Source organism: Myotis yumanensis, unplaced genomic scaffold (assembly GCF_028538775.1).
Source record: "Myotis yumanensis isolate MYYU_CA2020_CCGP unplaced genomic scaffold, mMyoYum1.0.hap1 SCAF_8, whole genome shotgun sequence".
Taxonomy (NCBI): domain Eukaryota; kingdom Metazoa; phylum Chordata; class Mammalia; order Chiroptera; family Vespertilionidae; genus Myotis; species Myotis yumanensis.
The window spans coordinates 30,153,658-30,177,370 of NW_027223759.1; the positions used below are offsets into that span (position 1 = coordinate 30,153,658).

General features: G+C 44.5%; 1 protein-coding gene across 1 annotated transcript in view; it reads left to right on the forward strand.

Moving 5' to 3' along the window:
- The window catches only part of CAB39 (calcium binding protein 39), an 84,463-nt gene extending 74,484 nt beyond the window's left edge, over window positions 1–9,979 (forward strand). Inside the window, exons 6-9 of the mRNA XM_070422371.1 lie at window positions 3,694–3,753; window positions 5,007–5,072; window positions 6,708–6,851; window positions 7,445–9,979. Of these exons, the coding sequence (XP_070278472.1) occupies window positions 3,694–3,753; window positions 5,007–5,072; window positions 6,708–6,851; window positions 7,445–7,633 (459 nt within the window). The 3' untranslated portion in view covers window positions 7,634–9,979. The remainder of the gene's footprint in view (window positions 1–3,693; window positions 3,754–5,006; window positions 5,073–6,707; window positions 6,852–7,444) is intronic.
- Window positions 9,980–23,713: the final 13,734 nt, after the last annotated feature.

Consider the following 23,713-nt stretch of genomic DNA (forward strand, 5'->3'; position numbering starts at 1 on the left):
GTCAGACAATACATGGGCAAGCCAGAATTTGAACCCAGGCAGTCTGACTACAGAGCCCACTATGAGTAAACAAAATTCTGAATTTGTCCATTAAAATTGGCAGTTTGATGATGCTGCCCCAGAACTACATGTGACCACAGAAGTGTGTCACCTAAGGAGCTTGATGGTCTCACCCCACTATAAGCTTACCAGGTAACAGCACATAAATGTGTTCCATTCCAGGCGCTACACTTTAAGAGGCACATAGACAAATAGATGACTTTCAGAAGACATTAGATGGTGAGGGGGACTCAGAACCTGTCATTCGAGGAGTGGTTAAAAGAACTGGACCTATTTAGCCTGAAGAAGAGAAGACTCGGTAGGGACTTGCCATGAGAGCACTGCTGTATTTGAAGTGGGGTTCTTTAGAAAATGGATTAAACTTGTTTCTGGAAGTACCTGGGGCATACGCTTGACTCTCAGCACAAGAAAAACGTTCTAACTCAGAGCTCCAGAGGTGAACCATACAGTTAGAAGAATTGAGTTTCCTGTCCTTGGACATACATATTCAAGCATCAGATAGGGAATTGAGCCAAGTGACTTGCTCTGAAAATCAGCCCCCTGGTTTCGCAGCATTTCTTCCTGGATTCCAGGGCTGTCTTTGTCACATTATATTTGGGGCTCAAACTTACATAATTTTTAGGAATCTTTAAATTCAACCTACTCTAAAAGTTGGCTGCTTAAGCTGCTGGACTTGAGAGATGACTCCTGACCTTTCTCCAAGTTATATACCAAGGCCTTGGATGTACTGGAATTCAGATAGGTGGGAAATGAGAAGTCCTTTTCTTTAACCCCCCCCCCCCCCCCTTTGGTGGCCAACTAGCAACTCTGCATGTCTGGGACCACATGCACCTATAAACTTTGCAGATTACTGAGCAGATACTGACCTCATAACCATTTCTCTTCATCTTCTATTCTGTTGGTTTCTTTCCCCACACCCTGGTTTGAGCTATCCATAGCTCTTGGCTCTAGTCCTAAGGTAAGGTTCCTCTTCGTCTCTCAGTAGACAGAGGCACTGCCTAAGTCCCATCTCCTCATTTCCCAACTTGGCTGTCAGCAACTGCTCCTTTCCCACTAATGTTTTACTGTCCCCTCCAGGCCCTGCCCTGTCATGGCCCTTCTTAACAAGGGCTTTCATCCTGCGGGGCCCTGGGCCCAGCTCCTACTTCAGTAGTCTCAACGCACCCCTTTTCTCTCTCTCTCTCTCTCTTACCAAGGTCATTGAGATTTGATTCCTAAATTGGCAATGGTTTCCTGAGTTCCATGTTCTCTTTAAACCAAATGATAACAAGGAGACTCCCCTAGATGGGGAGATGGGGACAATCCCCCTTTTCATGTGTGGCCCAACTGTGAGCCTCATGCTCCTACTTGAGATACAACCTCAGAGCAAATAGTCCCCTTACTCAGACCTGCAGTCAAATCAAGGCCTTTGCTTTTTAGAGCAATACTTTCTACCTGCCTGTTCCTAAGAACCCAGCCCCAAGTGAGAGCCACTGTCTCTCAGACCCCCCACCTCTGGTCTTCTCCGTGGTCGGATTATGACCGAGCAGTGAGCATTGGGCTTCTTTTGCTGTACTTCTTCATACTGGCCTCCAGAATGACATCCAGTCTCGCACAGATCCTGACTCATTAATCCCTTAATTTGCTAATTCATATGTTTGTTCAGTTCGTTCCACAAGCCTCTCAGCGCGTGCCCTGTGTTGGGTGTTGTTCTATAGGTGTGGGGTTCAGCAATGAGCCATACACACCCCCTAACTCTTGAGGCTCTTACATAGAGGAGACCACCATAAACAGACCACAGTAGCATGTTAAAAGGAAGTGATCTTAACAAGCATTCCTGGTACATGCCCTTAACGTTCTCATGTTCCTCTCTCCCTTACATCTGGCCCCATGATATACTGAGATAATATCAATTCTCCTACCGCTGCCATCTCTCCTTCCCTATCTGGGTACCTCATAGCATTTCTTACCAGACTCTTGAGGTACTCAAACAAACTCCAGGGTTTCTGTTTTGCCTGTTTATTCCCTAAGGGGGATTCAGAATAAATTGGGTAGGTCTTTCCTGAACATACAGTATACAACCTATCCAGCAGTTTAAACACCTGTAAATCTTTGGGGTGGAATTAGAAGCCTTCTTAACAAGCACACTTTGAACCTTGGTTAGTGTGACATTTTCCCAAACATATTCCCTGATGTTGGTTCATTCATTTATTAAATATTAAGCTCTTACTATGTGCTGATGTTGGTTCATTCATTTATTAAATATTAAGCTCTTACTATGTGCTGGGCACTGCATAGGTGCTGGGGATTCAAATATTTAAAACAGACTTGAGCCTTGTGTTTACAGAATGTGCAGTCTGGCACGAAACATTCATCAGGTCATCTCACAGATGAACAGTCATACCTGTGACCATGCTTGCATGCTGGTGGCCAGTCTGGAAAGGCTCTCTGTGGAAGTGACAAGTGGAGCTCCAAAGGTAGTAGGTACCTAGAGAGGGGCAAGCCTGTGCCATGGAGGCCTTTTCAGGGAAGGGTGCTAACAAAGCAGGCGACAGAGTTCCCTGCAGAATCTCCTGCTGCCAGATGGAGCCCCATGAAGCAACCAGAGCTGTAGTGCTTTCCATGTCAGCTTGACCGTGGAACATTTCTCAGAGCTTTCCCACTTCCATAGCACTTGGATGTACTTAGGAAACTCTAGTTCAATATAACCTTGGTAACTCAAACATAAATAGCAAAAAAAACAAGTTAAGGAAAGTGAGAAGGAGATTATTGGCACCAACCTCTCCAGTAGGGGGCTCTAAAGGAATGTAATTCATTGATTGACCAAATACTGTCTGGCCATTCCTGCTGTCACATGTTCCCTTCCCCCTTCCCCACCCCAACCTGGTGAGACCAAGGCTAATCATTGCTAACTTCCAGGTCCTTGGAAGCAGGGACCACATCTTTCTTCTTTGTAACCCTAGCACTTAGAACATTACCTGGCACATTGTAGATATTTTCTAAATGAATGATCCTTGACTTGTTTCCAGGGAAATCCGTGGGGTGAGACCTAAGCTCTGTTTTATAGTAATGCAGAGTTAGACTCGAGGTCTTACTGATTTTTGTTCCTACGTTCCTGCGGTGTTATTCTGCTTACTTAGGAGCTGATGTTTTAAAATGACAGGGCTTTTCAAAAACATTTTACCTCTGCAAAAGGTTGCATTAGATATGAAACTGAATGCAATTGAATTTAGGAGGAAGGAAACGGAACCTCCAATACTTCTAATTAAAGAAATGTCCTTTTTCTCCACCAGGAGCAGTTTCAATTTGACATTTTATTACAGTTGTTTACTTTTTATTTCTCTTCAATTCTTTATTCTCTTTCTTTGAACATATATTCCCATTGCCTTATATGTTTGTTTTTAAATTTTTCCTGCTAAGAGCTAGCTATAGATGTGTGACTAATCATAAGCATTAAAATCACAATTTCAGTTTATTGATTTTATTTACTCATACAAAATGAATATCCTCAATACAGTTCATGCTCAATTTAAGTATAGTAATTTTAACAACAGTTTTTATTAGGTAAAATGGCGTGGAATGTTTTAGGATTCTCTTTTCTAAAAGAACCTGAATGCGAGAACAACATTTTAACAATATATTTCCTTTTTCTAGGATTTGCTTACAAGACATAAGTTGCTCAGTGCAGAATTTTTGGAACAACATTATGATAGAGTAAGTATATGAAACACTATTTCATAATAGCAAATTTTAAGTTTTATTATTAGAAATGAAAGGTTAAATTAGATTTTGTACCAGACTGTTTATTTTGCAAATGTAAAGTTTTAAGGTGGTGCCATAACCATTTCTCTACTGAAAGGAGGTATAGCGCATTACCTGATTAGAAGCAGACTTTATCTGTTTGATTGACACGCTGCCATTTGGATCTTTTGTTGATTTAGAAGAGAAAAGTGAAGCACTTTGGTGCTGAGTAATAATACACAGTTGAGATAAAAGAAAAATATTATTTGACTTCCTAACTCTCCTTTCCATTTGTGCTGCTAGCAAATAGAGAGAAAGGGAAGCAGCACCTGATAGGTGAGGCGAGCTCTTGCCTAGAGGCAGAACCCGGTTCTGCCCCTGCTCTGCAGCTGACAGCTTGTCACCACCAAGGCCATTACCACTGGAGGACTCAGAAGCCTGTCCTTATTTCTAAAATGAGGACATTGGACTAGCCCAGCGGTGAGGTCCCTTCCAGCTTGAGTCAATGGATGTCAGACTTCCTGGTAATAGAGTCCCCTGAGATTTGTACATGATTCTAGTGGACATGTGTCAGTTCCCAAATCTGTAGCATTTTACATTTTCCAGGTCTCTACTCATGCTTATCCCCTAAGAATCCTTTCCTCCCCCCATTTCTAAGTGAAATCCCTCCCATTATTCAAGTTTGAGCCTGAGCCTACATTCTGTAGGACCTCTTCCAATATAACACAGTATGAGTTTCCCCTCTCTTCTGTTCTTAATTATTTTCTCTCCTTACTTGATGCGTTGAAAGAACAGGTAACTTTTCTCTTTGTGTTTATGCTTTGGACTAGTTGAGTTCTCCTCCGTAACGAATATGAATTTTCTAATATAACACCAAGAAATGATAGCTGACTCAGCAGTGAGAAACGGTCGGGGGAAGGGAGTTGTTTCGTGAATATGGAGTCTGGGTGACAGAAGAGGATCAGATTTAAGCTCTACTAGTATATGGGCCTGTCTAGGGCTGGGAGGGGATCAGACCCAGGAGCCCTCTTTGCAGAGGTCATCAGCAGGTATCACCCTGAGGGTTTCTGAGCACCTCGGAGGGAGGGTGTGGAACAGGCTGGCAGAGGCGAGCTTGGGCAGTGATTGACCTTCGAGGTGTTAGAGCTTCCACTCAAACTTTCTGACATTATCTACCCGTCTTCAAAAAACAAATAAATAACTCTGATATGTGTTTTTTGTCTTAGTTCTTCAGTGAGTATGAGAAGTTACTTCATTCAGAAAATTATGTGACAAAAAGACAGTCACTCAAGGTATGACAGTTATTTATTTTATGTACTTCACATCTCTTCACCCTGTGTTTGAATTTTGGATTTGGGGAAAGGGGGTTATGCTAGTATGTGGGTCTTAGACCTTTAGATGAAAATATGTTTGTCCATGATCAGAATTTTTGTGGAAAGGGGTGGGGTTCAGCAGAGGTCCACACAGGGCTCTTGCCCGCCTCTGTAAGTTAGAGATCCCAAATGCAACACACAGAATTTCGAAGAGGACTTTATCTCTTAGCAATGCAGTGTTTTAGATTTTGAAGCATATTTTCAAAACTTAGAATCATGTCGGTTAGATGAAGACACTGCAGGTGTTATCTCCCCAGGATGCAACCCTAATGTCAGGGACTTGCTGTGTGAGGGAAGGGGAAGGAGTAAGCAGTGAGACTGGACCATAGACGGGTTTGGCTGCTCCGTATCAAAATAGGATATGAACAATTCCATTGGAAGTTAACAGCGTGCTCGAGGTTACATAGCTCACAAGGAGCAGGGAAGCAGGACTCGAACCCAGGCCGATGGTACCAGGACTAGCCCCTCCCCCACTCTGCTTCTGCCTCTGTCCACAAGGGCCACACCTTGGCCCTCTCCCACTGCAGGCCACATCACCACACACTCGATCTGCACTAGATGTGGGCACTGATGGCGTGAAGAGGTGGCTGCCAAAGAAAATCTAGAATAAGCAACAACAATTGAAAAATTAAGGACTGATAAGGTATAACCAACCTCTGTGAATTCAGTAAGCCCTGAAGGCACAGGTTTCTTTTCTGCTTAACTGATGTTATTAGTGGTGAGGAGTCACTAGGAAGAAATGGAGTATCTTCAGGATACTTGGCTGAAGAAGGAATAGAAAAGTGTTCATTTTTATCAGCCTTTCTGAATCAGCTATGATAACTTTGGCATGAGTAGAAGTTAGTGTACAGAAAACTTCGGACATGATCCTTTGTCCTATGAAATCCAGATAAATAAAATTTAAAAATAAAAAAATTAATTTTTAGTTAAGCTAAGGTTTGTGGTTAGTTAACAGGAATTATCAAGAACTTCTAAACACTTTCTTCGATAGTTTCTTTCTAGTGAGATAACACAAATGCTATTTAAAGAGCAGGCAGGCTCTGACAGTCTTAAATTTGAGGCCAAATGTGCCTGAATATTCTCTTCAGAGAGCAGTGTCAGACTCACCATAGGTTTAAATGCCCAAGGGAAAGGTGGGTGTTTGTGTAACAGACAGTAAGCACTCCATAGCTTCTAGGGCAGTGATGGCGAACCTTTTGAGCTCGGCGTGTCAGCATTTTGAAAAACCCTAACTTAACTCTGGTGCCGTGTCACATATAGAAATTTTTTGATATTTGCAACCATAGTAAAACAAAGATTTATATTTTTGATATTTATTTTATATATTTAAATGCCATTTAACAAAGAAAAATCAACCAAAAAAATGAGTTCGAGTGTCATAGGTTCGCCATCACTGTTCTAGGTCATAGTTTGGTTCACTTCATCGGTCTTTGGGGGGGCCTAGTGATACTCTGTACTTAATAATGATGATTATTAAATGAATTATTTTTCAGACTTTGATTTTCCTTAGACTCTTAATGATAATGTAGAGTGATTCTTTAAATGTCTTCTCAGCTTCTCGGTGAACTATTATTAGACCGACACAACTTCACAATTATGACAAAATACATCAGTAAACCGGAGAACCTCAAATTAATGATGAATCTTCTACGAGACAAAAGTCGTAACATCCAGTTTGAGGCCTTTCACGTTTTTAAGGTAGAGTACTAAAACCACAAACAATATTTTCTCCTGAAGTCGTCAGTCTCATTTTGTTTACAAATTTCTGAAATAGTATTAGCCCCACTTTGGTAATCTAAGTGATACAATTCAGTTAATTTTCATGTTTTGTGTGGTACAACATTTAAACAGAAAAATAGACCCAGAAACAGGGTAAACATTTCAATTTGGGAACAGAATAAGTTTATTTACAGAGGAGTGCCATTTGTCTTAGAAAATTATTAATCACAAAGTTAAGGGGTAACCCGTATCTTAATGCTTTCTGTGGAGGTTTTTATTCTCAAAATTCATTTTGACCTTCTGTGCCCAGAAATAATTTCTGCAAATGTTATCCTAAAATCAGCATCTATATTTTAATACCAACTACTGAGTTTCAGAGCATGAGGGAAAGTACCAGTCCTCTTTGTACTAAAGCATGTACATCTTTTTTTAATTTTCAAATTGTGAAATAAGTTATCCTGAAGCACAAACCTCTGACTGAGTTATCCCGACTTCACGTGCCCAGGGAGGGAAGTTCTGGATGTGTCCTGCCTTGTTCTTTCCGGTAGCTGATGCAGATTTCTCTCCGGCAGGTGTTTGTTGCCAACCCTAACAAGACACAGCCCATCCTAGACATCCTCCTCAAGAACCAGACCAAACTCATAGAGTTCCTCAGCAAGTTTCAGAACGACAGGACCGAGGACGAGCAGTTTAATGACGAGAAGACCTATTTAGTTAAACAGATTAGGGACTTGAAGAGACCAGCTCAGCAAGAAGCCTAACTCCCCATAAACATCCGAAATATTAAATCCAAACCCAGCACCTGCTGTTAGCTCGTCAGCACCAGGCACTCTCACCGATTCATGAGGAACATTATGCTAGTCTGCTGTTAAGTGAACGGTTTTTCATTTTATCTTGTTTTGTTTTTTTAGTCCATCTTGGAGAACGTAGCTGCTGCTTTCTTGCACACTAGAGCACACGTGGACTTTCTCTTGATCTTTGTGTCATTTCAGAATTCAGAGACCCTGTTTGCTGTAGGAGTTCTGAACACGGCTAGGTTCGTGAGGGCAAATGTAGGGGTGATAGTGTGACGGAGGGGCGGAAGGCATGATAGGGTCAGATTAAACCTGCAGGTTTGCACTTATGTTAAAGAGCTGGGCATGGATTCTTGGTGAGATTGTCTGCCTTCACTACAGGAAGATCGTGCAGAGCTGTATTTGGAATCAGGGGAACTGTACCCACGATGTGAGCTTTTGGGGTGGTTAAAGTTGATGTGCGAATAAATTGATACTGAAACTTAGCAACTTCTTAAAAGTGTGACGCTTCATAAGGTCATAAGGAAAATGTATATATGCTTTTCACGGCTTTCTAGAATTTTTTGACATTTGATTTTCTTGAGACTTGTAAACCTGGATATGTTGGAAGGTATTTGTTAATTTCCCTTTTGGAAGGTCTTTTCAAACAGTAGAGCTAGCAACGACACCTTGCATTTCATTTCAACAATGCTTACAGGTTTCTTTTGTATATAATTCTTAGAATGCTCATTTCTTTTAAATGATTTAATTTGTACAGCAGAGGAATGTTATTGTATTAGTATGTAACTATTACCTAATATTGAGTCTTTGCAAAAAAATGAATGCTCATATGTAATTGAAATACTTCAGATCACATGAAAATGCTGATTTAACATTTAAGTATCACAGCATTAAAAAACAAAAGTAAACCAATCCTTCTTTGTATTCAGTTATCTAGTGGGGTGCCATCAGTAGGGTACAATACAGACTTGGAACTCAGTCAGCCCTCTTTCCTGCATAGTACTGGCCTTATTCATTTAAAATGAGTTTCCTCAATCTATGGATGATACTGATTATGCGCAATTAACGCTGATTCTCTGTGTGAGAAACCTCAGTAGAGCACCTTTTCTTCTTTAGAGTAAGTCTTCTTCAGTTCCAGTAGTTGTGGAACTGAATCATTAAACTTCGGCTTCTCTTAGGAAAAGAAGAGTTCCTAGTCACAGGTGTCCTATGGGGAAATTTATTTTTTTTAATGTTCTATTCCTTAATGCTGCAAATTATCAGTATTTATAAAGTAACTGATTTTGCACCACTTTTTTGTTACTGTGACCACGGCAGAGCAACGTCTCCTAGGATAAATCTATGTAAAGTTATTAGAATGGTATCTGTTCATCTTAGTGATACAAAGATCACAACTTACAATCAGAGTTTGCCATTTTGAATTTAGCATGGCTGTGGCTGACTAAGAAATTTACATGATTATTCTTTGCTAGCCTCTCCTACTAATTGAATTATTTATCGGCCAGTAAAAAGAAACTCCCAAGAGATGCTTCAGCAGGTTGCAAGACCTCCTTCTAGGAACACCAGTTAGGAAAATAGCTCCAGAAAATATAGATGTATTTTATTCTATTTAATTAAATGGCAGTCGGCATTGGTTTTCCTGAGGCTGTCTTTACCAAAATCTGTGTAAAATCATTCATATTTTTCCATTGGAAGTAGGGGAAGTGATCTAAGCTTCTTGAGTTGAAAATATCAAGACGTTCGGGAAGGCAGACCTGGCCGTGAAGCCTCCTGGCTCTGTGTCCAGTGCTGGGTGTCAGGTTTCAGGGGGGAACAGTACACCGGGTGGAAGGAAGGTTTCCTGCCAAGCTGGTTCTTAGAACTGGAAACGACACTCCGTCCACTCCGTGACGTCATCATAGCACTGGAGCGTGGAGGACAGTGAGGGCAGCGTGTCAAAACACCGTGTGGTACATCGCATTGGAATCTGGGCATAGTTAAGATTTTGGGGTTGTTGTTTTTTTGTTTGTTTGATTTTAAACAAAAATGTGAAAACATTCAAAGTTGAAAAGTTGCATTTAAAGTTATGATCCTTTAATATATTCATGTTACGAAACTATTAAACTGGAGGTGTTTCTCTTTGTGTCATAAAGGTTTAATTTTGCATAAGTCAGTTATTTCATGTGATTTTTAACCCTTAGAAAGAGGTGGAGATGGAGACACCTGTTAACAATGCCGTGAGAGCATTTCCTTTCTCCTGAAGAAAAGTAATTTCTTATCAGACTATGGCTGGCCCTGTAATTTAAATTAAAATAAAATTTTGGAGAAACAGCATTGTGCATGTTGACGATGTCATACAGATTGTTGCATTCTTGTCGCTATGAACAGCCCCATCAGGAGACATGAGGACAGCTTTGCCACAAACTGGAACCAGAAACAACATACACACTCCTCTGTCTTTTTTTTTTCCAGGGTTTTATTTTTGGTGTCAAACATGATTTTCACTTGTAGTATAGGGCTCACAGCTGCCTCACCCTTCCTTCCACAGTTAAATATCATTAGGACTTTTACTAGCATCGCTTTGACACCATGGCTTTGGGGAATCCTTTCTCTTCATTTCTGTGACCCTTTATTCTGAATACTCTAAGGTAAAACTAAAGCCCTGGGCAGGAGTGTTTACAGGTAGCTAGAGTGAAGCTACAATGAAGGTGAGAGAATACAGAAGCACGGTGTTCAATGGCACCTGGGCGAAGCTGTGACCTCAGGCTGCCTGTAACGGAGCCACAACCTGCCCTCAGTTATTTCCACCCTTGTCATGAGTGGGACCCCGTTGTCAGGTGATGGCAAGGGATATGCTTTTGCCAAGAACACAAGATGTCTGGATGACATCTTACTTGTTATCTCTTCTAGGTAATTCTCCAAAGATGTCAGGGTCCCTGAGGTCAGAACTTGTGACTCTGCCCTTTCTCTGAGGTGGCTTCATGCCTTAGCACAGGTTCTGCTTCCTACCAGTGGCCAGTCAGGTGTCCCCTCCCTCTGTCAAACACACAGAAACTGAGCTTGGGCCGCTCTGTAACGTGTGGCTATTCTGTCTTCCTTGTCTATGAGGATCCAACAAGACGATGACTGACAGCTCTGAGGCTGCAATGCACACAGTGTGTGCGTTCTGGGGCTAGCGCCCTTCCAAGGTGGTGAGTAACCCCACCTGAGACTTCACCAGAAGTTCCTCAGAGGACAGTGGCCTGGGACACGCTGCCCCTTCAGCTCCTCCTGGATTTATAGAGGGTCTTCTGCCACGTCTTCCAGAGCCTGATAGCCCCTCTCTGACCATCTGGTTTCCAGAAGGTGGAAGGGCAAGGTAAGCCCCCCCCCCCCCCCCCCCCACACACACACACACACACACACTATAATCTGAAAGTGATCTTGGTTGGCTCCCAAAACCAGCCCTGAGAGAAGACCTCCCTCAGGAGCAGACTGAACACACCTCACCAGCTCCACCAAGAAAGGACCATCCGCTTCCGCCTGCCGACACTTCGCTTTGGTCAGCCCACATTCCAGCACCGAGGCATAATTTATAGGGGCAAAGCCTTCCAACCTTCTTGCAAGGACTTCTGCTCCCAGAGTTCATGCTGACCAGAGATGGTGGTGATGCCTGCACAGGCGAGTATCTCCACAGCTGACATGACAATGACCTTGCTCATGTTTGGTCCCTGTATGGTCCTCGGGCGAGGGCAGGTGTCTGGCCCGTTGGGGACCTAGGTCTTCCCAGGGACCACCAGGTATCTGTGCAGGAGAGTGCCCTCTGCAGTTTGTGAAATTCTTTCATCCAGTAGAACTTCGGGAAGACAGTGGAGATTTGGGGGGAAGCTTTATATTTTCAACATTCTCTGCAAAATGAGCTTTTGCTCATCAGAACTCCCATTCTTGGTAATACATTTTTATCACCTAAATACTTGGTGTGCCATGGAAATAACAAGATCCTGCTCTAGTGTTCAGTAGCTGGGTCTTCCATTTGGTGGAGATTCAGCCAGAGCGGTGGACAATGCCACAGCCCAGCCCAGGGGAAGATTCCAGACAAGGCTGCTCCCCAGCTGGCTCCCCCACCCCCCCCCCCCCCCCACACACACACACCTCATGGCTGCCTGGCACACTCTCCTCCACACACCAAAGGTCTGTGCATCTCCCCACCTTTGAAAATCTCACTTGTGTGGAGGCAATGAGGGCCCCACTCAACCCATATAGCACCATCTTGGGCTCAGCTGACTGCGTGGTCCTGCGCTCTCCCCAGCTGTTGGGCTGTCCATCCCACCCGGGACTGGCATCCACTGGGGAAGAGGGGTTGGGTGCTGAGCCCCATCATATGAACACACTAAGAGGATCTAGCAGTGCCCCGCCCCACCCCCTTGGCACCCTCTTCTGCCTCTGAAAGCTATTGCAGCCCAGGGCACCAGACGCACAGCTGGTGTCGTCAGAAGCAGCCCCGACCCCCGTGTCCTGGACCCCGGCTGGGGGTGCTCACCAGCAGACAGCTCCAAGGACACCACATGAACGGTTTAATGGCGTATCTTTTATCTGACTCTTTCCTTCCCCTGGCTCATATCTCACTCTGTACCAGGACTTCCTGGGATCAAGTCCCAAATAAATGACTAGGGTTCAAACCTTTGTCCCAGGCTCTACTTCTGGGGAAACCCAAACTAGATGGGCTCATTTGGTTTCTTCTAACCCAGAGGCATGAGCAGCCATGCCTGTGGTCAGCCGCATGGAGGAGGCCGTGGGATGCAAAGCACTGCTGCCCCCCACCCCCTCGGGAAGCACATGCGCATCAAAGCCTGACTCACAACAGGTACCGTGTGGCCCAGCACAGCAAGGCCTCTTGCGACCACAGCTTCTGCTGCCTGAGGCCAGGCCCAGGCCGCCGTCCCCCAGTCCCCAATACCCAGCCAGCTGAAGCCTTCAGACTCTCAAAAGCAGCTGGACAGGCCACACCTCTGCACAGAAATTTCTCTTCACGGCCATCAAAACTGGAAAATGCCCAATTCCCTCATGATTTATCTCCTTCCAAAAAAGACTTTCTTGAAAAGTGTAGTAGACTTAGATGGAGAAGGTTAGCAAATACAAAATTACTGCACAGTTTGGAATTGGGGCAGAGTTAGGAAAGAAAAGTCCAGATCTAGGTAAGAATTGGGATGGGGGATCTGGAGAAGGGGCTGGTTCATATGCAGCCTAAGCTCAGAGACTACTCCCAGCCCGGCCAGCCGAGGGCCCTCCTCCAGCTTGTCCAGCATGCGACGCTTTACTTTAAAACGTCCACTGGGTGGCAGTAGAGCTCCTCGTTTCTAGCAGCCACTGAGCCTGGGGCCAGGGCATTCATAGAGCCCAGCGTGTGTGTTGTGTGCCAGGGGTTCCTGGGTGTCATTTTGAGCAAAAGGAGTGGATAGTCAAGAGATGTTGTTTTTTTTAAAAAAAGAGACAGATGTGTGATAAAGATTATAAAATGTGACAGCTAGAATGTAGGTGGTAGGATGTGGTGGGGTTTTTATTTTATTTTTTAGAAGAGTTTTAGATTTGCAGAAAAATTGAAAAGATAGTACAGAGTTTCCATAAAGCAGGCCTATTTCTCTTATGACTGATGTCTTAACTTAGTTTGGTACATCTGTCATAATCAATGGACCCATAAAGTTTATACTTTATTCAGACTTCCTTAGTTTTCCCTAATGTCCTTTTCTGTTCCAGGACCCCACATGACATTTACTCATCACGTCCCCATGGGCTCCCCTGGCTGTGAGCCTCTCAGACTTGCCTTGCTTTTGATGTATTTGAGCTCTACCCGTCAGGCAGATGGCAGCCTCCCCCGTGGCTGGGATTTGTCGGGTGTTTTTCTCATGATTAGAATGAGACTGCATTTTGGGAAGAGGACCACACAGATCAAATGCCATTGTCATCGTATCACAGTGAGGTGCACAGTATCATGGCCCTGGCTGAGGAAGGTGTCGCTATGTGCATCGTACACTCCAGGATAGGGGTGGACTCCACCTCCTTGACAGCATCAATTATTTGGAATTTTTTGCATAGGAGGTTGGTCTCTTTTCTCCCATTATATCATATTCCCCTGGAAAATTCTTCCAGTTTTCTGTATGCTTAAAATTTTTTATAATGAAACTAGGGGCCCAATGCATGAAATTCGTGTGAAGGGGAGGCCTCAGCCTGGCCAGCACCCTCTTGCAATCTGGGACTCCTTGCTCCTAACCTCCTGGCTCACGGTTCCTTAGCACTGCCACGGAGGCGGGAGAGGCTCCCACCACCGCCACTGCATGGCTTCTGGCTGAGCGGTGCTCCTGCTGTGGGAGCACACTGACCACAGGGGACAGCTCCTGCATTGAGCGTCTGCCCCCTGGTGGTCAGTGCATGTCATAGTGACCGGTCTTTCTGATCATTCCGCCTTAAGGATCGCTGGGCTTTTATATATATAGATGGTGGAAACAAAATAAGTGATATTTTTTAAAAATGGCTTGGGAAAGGGAGGAATTACACCCAGTACATGTCACTGAATACAAGGCAAAAGGTCTTCAGTGTGTGAAGGGACTGCCCAGGACCGCTGTACACGGATGTCCAGAAGCCCAGAACTCCTAGGTCCAAAAAAGAACTCACGCAGGCCCACCCGCCAGCCCCCGCCCCCAAGCTCAGGGCTCTAGTTTCTTTTCTTTTTTAAAAAATATATTTTTATTGATTTCAGAGAGGAAGGGAGAGGGAGAGACAGAAACAACAATGATGAGAGAATCATTGATCAGCTGCCTCCTGCACCCCCCTTACTGGGGATTGAGCCCACGATCCAGGCATATGCCCTTGACCGGAATGGAACCTGGGACCCTTCTTCAGTCTGTAGGCCGATGCTCTATCCACTGAGCCAAACCAGGTAGGGTGGGGCTCTAGTTTCTTGCATCAACAATCATCCTCAATTCCTTGCCTTCCTGCTCACCTCCTCCTCCCAAGCAATCGACAGCAAATTTTGTTTGTTATGCCTCAAAACCAGATATGCTTCACATCATATGTAATCAGAGAAATGCAAATGAAAACAACAGTGATACCCTACACGCCTATTAGAATGACCAGGATTTGTAGTGCAGTGAGAATATCTGCATAACACTGTAATGATGGATATATGTCACTACACATTTGTCCAAACTCATAGAATATACACCAAGAATGAACCCTAAGATGAACTATGAACTTTGGGTGATTATCCACTGTAACGAAGTACCACTCTGCTGGGGGATGTTGATAGTGGAGGAGGCTGTGCCTCTATGGGGGTAAGGGGCTTATGGGAAATATCTGTACCTCTTAATTTTGCTGTGAATCTAAAACTGCTCTAAAAAAATTTAATCTTTTTTTTTTTAAAACCAGAGACCATTAACAAAGAGCTGGAAACCACCAACTCTTTCCTTGGGCTTAAAATAGAGGCTTTTAGAAAAGAATGCTTCAAAAAGAAATATAAACATTCAGAACAAGCTGTGCTGATGGCTAGCATTAAAGAAGAATCCAGTCTTTAGAGGATGCATCAAAACGCATCTAATATCCAGTACCTGCAGCCAGAACAGCCTTCAAAATACATCAGAAAGATTAAAAAGACACTTTCGGCAGGGCTAAAAGGTGCGTTGGATGAAAATGATCTTCACGAATGTGTGAGCTGCTTTCACAAGAAGCAAAGAAGGGGAAGGGAGAGTGATGAATGTATCAAACAAAATGAAATGTTAGAAAACTGAAAAAAAAATCAGATCAAGCCTCTATGTAGCTACTCGCTAACGAGGACTCATTAGGTGGCCTTCTTGGGAGAACACTAACGTGGATGATGGGAACTTGGATTGGATGTAACGAATGCACCAGAAACAGAGTTCCTAAAATATTCATCTGAAGGACTTTTGAAGAAACTGATTGATGTCACTCAAAGGGTTATTTTCACTCTGGCCCGTGTGGCTTAGTTGGGTGAGCTGGTTCCATGCATCAAAAGATCGTCAGTTCAGCCTGGCTGGCGTGACTCAGTGGTTGAGCGTCAACCTATGAACCGGAGGTCACAGTTGGATTCCCAGTCAGGGCACATGCCCGGATTGTGGGCTCAATCCCCAGTGTGAGGTGTGCAGGAGGCAGCCGATCAATGATATTCTCTCTCTCTCTCCCTCTCCCTTCCTCTCTCTCTAAAGTCAATAAAAACATCTTTTTTAAAAAATAAAGGGTTATTTTAAAACACTTAAAAATAAATCAAATATACATGAAATTAGTGAAGAAAATGAAGTAATCAATACACTTATAGTTAAAGTCTTCAAACTGAGAAAGCTTTACTGAAGTTAGGAAAACACCAAGGGAGAGGCAGTAGCACCAGCATAATTTCAAGTCCTCCCTGAATAACAGCAAGAAAAATAAATGAGTGTTCACCAAGTATTCAATCTAGAGATGACGTGCCCTTTAATGTTAGGGCAGAATCGCTCCAAAGCAGATGGCGCGATCAGCCATGCGGGGCACCCGCCGAGTACAAGCCGAAATTCCGTCAGAAAAATTCAAAAGAATCACGGCTCTCACGGAAGCCAGTTTATTTCTCATGCAAGAAAAAGCTCATGATAATGGGCTGAGAGCTCTGTTGGCTGAAAGAAACCTTGATAATTTGAGAAAAGAACATTCATACATCAGACAAAAGTTACTGACGAAGAATGTTAATATTTTGAAAATTAAGGTTACGTCCCGGATGTTCCAAATGGACATCTGTAGAGGCCAAAAGGACAACTAGAGAGGGTTGTGGGTCATGGTGGATTGGAGCCCACCCTAATGACTTCATTTTAATTTAATTGCCCCGTTCAAGACCCTATCTCCTCCTACAGTCATATTCTGAGATACTGGGGGGTTAGGATTTCAACATATGGGTGGGGGTGGGGCATGATTTAGCCCCTAATACTATGTGTTATTAATTCCTAGACTTGCTCCTCTGTACTAACAATAATTACAGCAGAAAAAACTCCGTAAGCCCGGCTGGCATGGCTCAGTGGTTGAGCGTCGACCTATGAACCAGGAAGTCACGGTCCAATTCCCAGTCAGGGCACATACCTGGGTTGCGGGGCTTGATCCCCAACGTTGGGCGTGCAGTAGGCAGCCGATCAATGATTCTCTCTCATCATTGATGTTCCTATCTCTCTCTCCCTCTCCCTTCCTCTCTGAAATCAATAATATATATATTTTAAAAGTCCTTAAGCACAGCCAGAAAGAGAGCTTAAGGTCTAAAGAGAAATGCCTCCCTCTCACAAGCCAAAGCTGCCAACATCCATGTCCCTAAACGAATACCATTTGCTGGGCCTGCAGCCCCCGCTTCTCCCTGTGGACAAACAGGAACTTCACCCTCACCTTGTGGGTGAGACATAACTTCATTGAGAAATATGAATATGAAAGGGTGGACAGGCAACAAGGACACATATAGTCCACTTCTTCCCTGATTGAATTTCTACTTCTATAAGAAATATAGAAGTAGAATTTGACAAGAGGGGGCGTTGATCTGTAGTGCACCCATCTTCACACGCTGAGTCCTCCTCACTCATCTCTCCACTTCAGTGCACCTCTGCAGAGAAGTCTGCCCTGACCCCTAGCCAGTGCTGGCCACCCCACCCCTCTCTATTCCTGAGCTATTCAAAGAACTTCACACTTTTGGAAATAATCACATTTATTTACTTGATTGGCTTTTGTCCCCTTTCACTAGAACATAAGACGCAAGGAACCGAGGAACTATATATATAAAAGCCCCTGCTGTTTCCTCTCCTCCTGGTCTAACTCTCTCTGGGTTTACCTCTGAATCCCCAGCCTGATGAGTAACATACTGTTGAGTGGATGAGTAAGTAGCTGCTACATTTTAAAGAGTCAATTTGGCATTAGAGTGACTTTTGTATATCCATCTTTCTAATTGTATTTTGTTGAATCTGAAATGTTCAGAATCTTTTGCCTTCCTTCACGGGAGGTGGTGACTCCAACAGCTAGCAGGGAAGGGGAGTCTGGGGAGGTGATGTTAAAATGGAATTATTAGCAGAACTGCGGCCCTGGGGTGGCCGCCAGGGGCGCCTCTGAATCTCCTAAAGCAGCCAGAGGCAGGCGGACCCCGGGCGTGGCCCACCACGGGGCTCCCACTAGCAGGAGGGGCCTCCGCTGCCCACCGCCACCTCCAGTTCTCCGTCCCCATGTCTCTCACTCTCTCCAGCTACGCGGCCGCAGGAAGAGGGGCTCGGCCTGCGATGGTGTCCCCAGGAAGAAATATGAAATTCCTAGGAATCGATTTTATGACCTAAGTGAAGAAAAGCACAAAACTTTACTGGGGGCCATAAACTGAAAGTAAATGGAAAAACCAAACCATATTCCTGGACAGGAATGCTGTCTCTCCCCCAAATTAAAGTAAATCCAATAAAAATCCCAATAGGTTTTTGCAGACAAATGGGAAAATCATTCTAAAATTTGTCTCAAGTAGGCAATGTATTACAATTGTCAAGAACTTTAAAAGTAATGAACAATTTCGATATTCTGTGTATATAACAACGCTAGGAGAAAATACTGGTGAATATATAAGTTTAAAGGGGAGAGAGTCTTTCTAAGTGCTCAGGCAAGGAAGAAATCATAATGGAAAATTTGAGGGATTTATATGTCAAAACGGTCCATGAATGCAACAAAAAGGCAGGTCTCAAAATGGAAAAATACCAGTGAGTTCTGATGGATAAAGCTAATATTCTTTTTTTAAATATATTTTTATTTATTTATAAAGTGGGAGAGCAGAAGGGAGAGATAGAAATATCAATGATGAGAGAGAACCATTGATTGGCTGCCTCTTGCACCTCCCCCCCCTTACTGGGGGTCGAACCCGCAACCCGGGCATGTGCCCTTGACGGGAATTGAACCTGGGACCCTTCAGTCCGCAGGCTGACGCTCTATTCACTGAGCCAAACCAGCCAGGGCAAAGCTAATATTCTTAATGTACAAAGGGTCTTCTCTATTTTTGTGACGATAAACACGCGAACAGAAAAACTGGGAAAGCATACAGGCAGCAATTGATAGGGTAGGACCTAGAGGCCCTTGGCCAGGGCTTATTATGAATGAACGTACTGTGGGGCTTATTGGGGCGGGGTTGGGGTGGGGGTGGGGGAGTGGTTACCGTATTATGAAGGAACTGGGAAGTCAGCAGGTTTTAGGCAGAGGTAGGGCGTGGTCTGATTGACGTTTTAAATGCGCCCTCTGGCGGCTTCAGGGAGAACAGACTTTGGGGAGGCGGGGGGGCGGGGGGAGACGGATTGGAGAGACCCTGGGAAGGTCCAGGTGAGAGGCCGGCTAAGATGGTCCAGGAGAGAGGATGGCGGGGACCAAAGTGGGAGAAGCGGTCCCGTCTGGATAGATTTTTGGAGACAGAGCCCAGGGAACTTGCTGATGGATTCGGTGAGGGCATTAAGACAAAGAGAGGTGATGAGGATGTCCATGAATATGAGAGAATTTTTAATTATGCCAAAAGCATTCCTTTTATTTTGCTGTTATAACACACTATAAGTTTTGTGGCAACACGAATGCCTTATTGCAGACTTCTGTGACTCAACAGAACAGGTGGGCTCTGCTGTTTCCTCTGCTCCTGGTCTGACTCGGTCAAAACAGGTGCCCACCCACTTGGGCTCTTTACCTGGAGGCTCTGGGGGATGGCAGCGATGGGGGAAGAGGGGCTTCCAGGCTCATTCAGGTTGTGGGCAGATTTCAGTTCTGTGTGGTAATAGGACTGAGGTTTCTGTCTTCCTGGGGTTTCCGTTTCTCTCAGTGTGTGACAGTGGGGAATTGTAACCCACCCCACCATTCTTTTGACATTGTTTCTGTAAATGCTGAATCTGACTAAGAGGTCGCTTGTAGATAAACAGCATGTTTGTAGACGAATCCTAGGAACTAACTCCAGAAGATACAGACTCCGACCTTCTATCATCCCAGTTCTGGGGGATTTGCTGACCTGCAACCGTAGAACTAGGATGACGAAGACCAGAAGACCATCATTTGACCAGTTTCGAGGTCCTTCCGAAATGGACTGTGCTGGTCTGCACATAGAGAACTTTTCAACCTCCTTCCCTTGATCTCTTTGTTCTGCCTTCCCTCTCCCTCCTTATAAAAACCTCTGCCTGCGCTGAGATGATAAGATGGTCTTTGTGACAAGAGTCCCCCATATTCTCAGATGTGTGACTGGAATAATCCTCTTTCCTGTTTCACCAGCACCTGTCTCACAAGCTTGGCTTGTACCCTTGGTTTCAGTAACTAGCGCTTTAAAGGCACCATGGTTCCTTGTCCCATTGCCCCCTCCCCCATCTACATACCAGCAACACCATTTCCAGGCCTCCTCATGCTTCAGATCTCCCTGAATTTTCTGCTACCTCTCTCTCACTTGACCCAGAGGAAGTGCTCTGCCTTTAAGGACTCGCGTGATCACTCAGGTAAAACCAGAATAATTTCCCTATTTTAAGGTTCATAATCTTAATTACTTCTATAAAGTTCCTGTCACCGTGTAAGGTAACAAATTCACAGGTTCCAAAGGTTACGCCATGGCTATCTTGGTGAGGGGAGGGGGCATTCTGCCTGCCTACCACATGAGAAAATGCTGAAATTAAAGAGAGAGAGAGAAAAAAGCAAGATATTAACCAGAGCTTCTCATTTTAGACTGGATAATTGTTGTGGGGACTGTCCTATACACAGCAGCTCTGGTTTCTAACTACTAGAGGACAGTAGCACCTACCTCCCCCCAACCCAAGTTGTGACAAACATTGCCAAATATTCCCCAAAGGTCAAATCACCCCTAGTGAGACCTCCCTCTCCCTCTCCCTCTCCCTCTCCCTCTCCCTCTCCCTCTCCCTCTCCCTCTCCCTCTCCCTCTCCCTCTCCCTCTCCCTCTCCCTCTCCCTCTCCCTCTCCCTCTCCCTCTCCCTCTCCCTCTCCCTCTCCCTCTCCTGTTGTCCCAGTTTAGTGAAACACATACATACCACACACACATATTCACATATAGAGTGAAAAATATTGGAGGAAAAATAACGAAGTACTAACTGGTTGTGGTGGGTTTTGTCATAACAGTTGTCTTATTTTCTTTATGTTTTTTAAAGTTTGAATAGCTATTACTTTTAAGCATTATTTTGCAAAGCAATTTCTCTGTGTTTTTATTCTTGGAAGTTCTACTTGGCAGTACTTCGCTGTTCTTCTAATGTACCATTGAATTTCTGTATCTCATTTCATAACTAAAAGTATGTTTCTCTCTTTTGTCAGATTTTTGTGTCAGAATATATAATCTATGCCTAAAATTAATTGAAGCACCAACATAACTAGCTGTTCCTTTAGTTTGAAAGAACCATCCAGATAAGTGGTCTGGCTGCTCAGAGCCTTTTTTTTTTTTTTTGAGAGAGAATTGCTTGAGAACTTTTTTCAGTATTTTCCTTGATTATAGTACATTATTATTTTCTTCTACTTCTTGAGTCCATTTTGGCCATTTTACTTTTCTGTAAAATCATCCACTTTGGAACATTCATATTTATTTGATATGAGTATATATAGTATATTATAACATGTAATAACCACTTTATCTGTGGTTATCTTCTTTCTCATATTAATATTTTCTACCTTATTTATTAATTAGATTTTCCAGAGATTTGTCTCTTTTTACTGTATTTCAGAGGAACTATCTCTTCAATATACTTATCAGGTACAAAAATTAAAAATGGAACTACCATAGGAACCAGCCATTCCACTATATCCAAAGGAAAGGAAATCAGTATCTTGAAAAGACATGTGCACTCCCATGGTCATTGTAGCATTATCCACAATAGCCAAGACATGGAAACAACCTAAGCATCCACTCATGGATGAATGGATTTAAAAAATGTGGTGTGCCTGGATACAAAGGGATGTTATTCAGCCATAAAAAAGAATAAAATCTTGCCATTTGTGACAACATGGGTGAACCTGAAGGATATCGTACTAAGTGAAATAAACCAGACAGAGAAAGGCGGACACTGTATTATCTCATTTATATGTGGGATCTAAAGTAGCTGAACTCATAGAAGCAGAGAGTAGGATGGTGGTTACCACAGGCTGGTGGATGGAGGAAATGACATGTTGGTCAACGGGTACAAACTTCAAGTTACAAGATGAATTACGTTCTGGGGAGCTGACAGAACTCTGAGGGTAGTGGCTAAACCTTTGTCTGAGATCACTGCATCCCCAGCAAGCCCCTACCCTAACCATCGAAGGTTAACTATAACTGTAAGTCTCAAATAACCAGCCTCTACATTGTCATAAACCAGATATCCTTTAAGAACAACACTGAATTACTCAATTTGGAGAAAGAGGTAAACACATGTAAAAGTTCACATTTGGGGTTTTAGTTTTAAAATGAACTATTGCGGGGGTTGATTCCAGGAAACCTTCCCACTGGAGCTAATCCCCCTCCTCAACTTGGTTGATGGGGGGGCGGGGGGGGGGGGGGGCGGGGATGAGTCACAGGAGAGGGCATGGCCAAGCAGCCCAAAGGCATCCCAAGTAAGATGAGGATTAACCCTAGCCAGTCTTGTTCAGTGCTTAGAGCAGTGGCCTGTGGACTGAAGGGTTTGGGGTTCAATTCAGTCGGGACATGTGTGGGAGGCAACCAATCGATGTGTCTCTCTTCCATCAATGTTTCTCTCTCTGTGTCCCCCTCCCTTCCACTCTCTCTAAAAATCAGTGGGGGAAAATATCCTCTGGTGAGGATTAACAACAACAGAAAAATGAGGATTAATAACCAGGTGGAGGTATGAGGACAGAAGCCAGATCCAGCTAGGATGAGTGTGGAGAGGGATGAGGAAATGGAGACCGAATTTTCTAGAAGTTTGGCTAAGGAGAAAATGAGAGAAATAGAGTACCAAGGGGAGGGGCCAAGGGGTCAAAGGAGTTGTTTTGTTCTGTTTTCTTCCAAGGTTAATGCAAGCAGGTTTCAGAACTGATAGGACAGAGGGGAGAGCTGAGGCTGGAGCAGAGGGCCATCCCTGATGGGCTGGGGATGGGGCATGACTGAGGCCTTAAGATATCTGAGATGGTGGGAGGCTCGAAATCCTCACCAACAAGGTGGAATGAATCTAAGAGAAGAGCAAAGACAGACGCTTCCTCCAACCTGAAGGGCCCAAAGGGACCACAGTAACCACAGGGGCAGCTGCTGGTGGGGGCCTGGCCAGCAGCACCCGGGTGTTCTCACAGGATGGCTTCGGATTCTCGGTGGAGAGGTGAGCTCCGCGGCTGAGGAGAGAGGAGAGGGTGGTCTGTAGAGGACAGGACAGGAAGAGGCAGTGAGAGGGTGAATGAGGTTGTTTGCCTTTCTAACAAGTTCCTTGGGGCTGCTGGGGCTGCTGGGGCTGCTGGGGCTGCTGGGGCTGCTGGTCAAGGTCCTCACTTTGAAAATGACTTTGAGAACAAAGCCACACCCAGGGGAACCATTTGCATGGGCTGCCTTGGGACTGCTCAGCAGCACTGAGGTCCCAGAAGAGGAGGCGGCACGGTGGTTCCAAAGGGCACGATGGGCCCTGGCTGAGTGGCTCAGTTGGTTGGAGCATCCACCGTACACCAGAAGGTTTCTGGTTGGGTTCCTGGTCAGGGCACATACCCAGGTTGCAGGTTTGATCCCCAGTCAGGGCACATGCAGAAGGCAATGGATGGATGTTTCTTTTTCACATTGATGCTTCTCTCTTTCTCTCTCTAAATATCAATAAAAAACACACCTTGGGGGGGGGGTGGGGGAGGGTGAGCCTGGGAACTTGTCTGGAAACTGCATTTATCTAGCAAACACTGTTCTAACAGATTGTGTGTTTGGGGAGGCTGGTCTTGGAAAGGGAGCCCGAAGGGATAAGGCTTTGAAGAGGGCTGACTCCATGCCTGATTGGATGGATGGATGGATGGATGGATGGATGGATGGATGGATGGATGGATGGAGTGAACCTCAGTCCTCCCCTAGTCGGAGCAGCACGCCCGGCAGGGGTCACTGCGCACCGAGGGGCAGGAAGGGGGCGCAGGCGCAGCGGG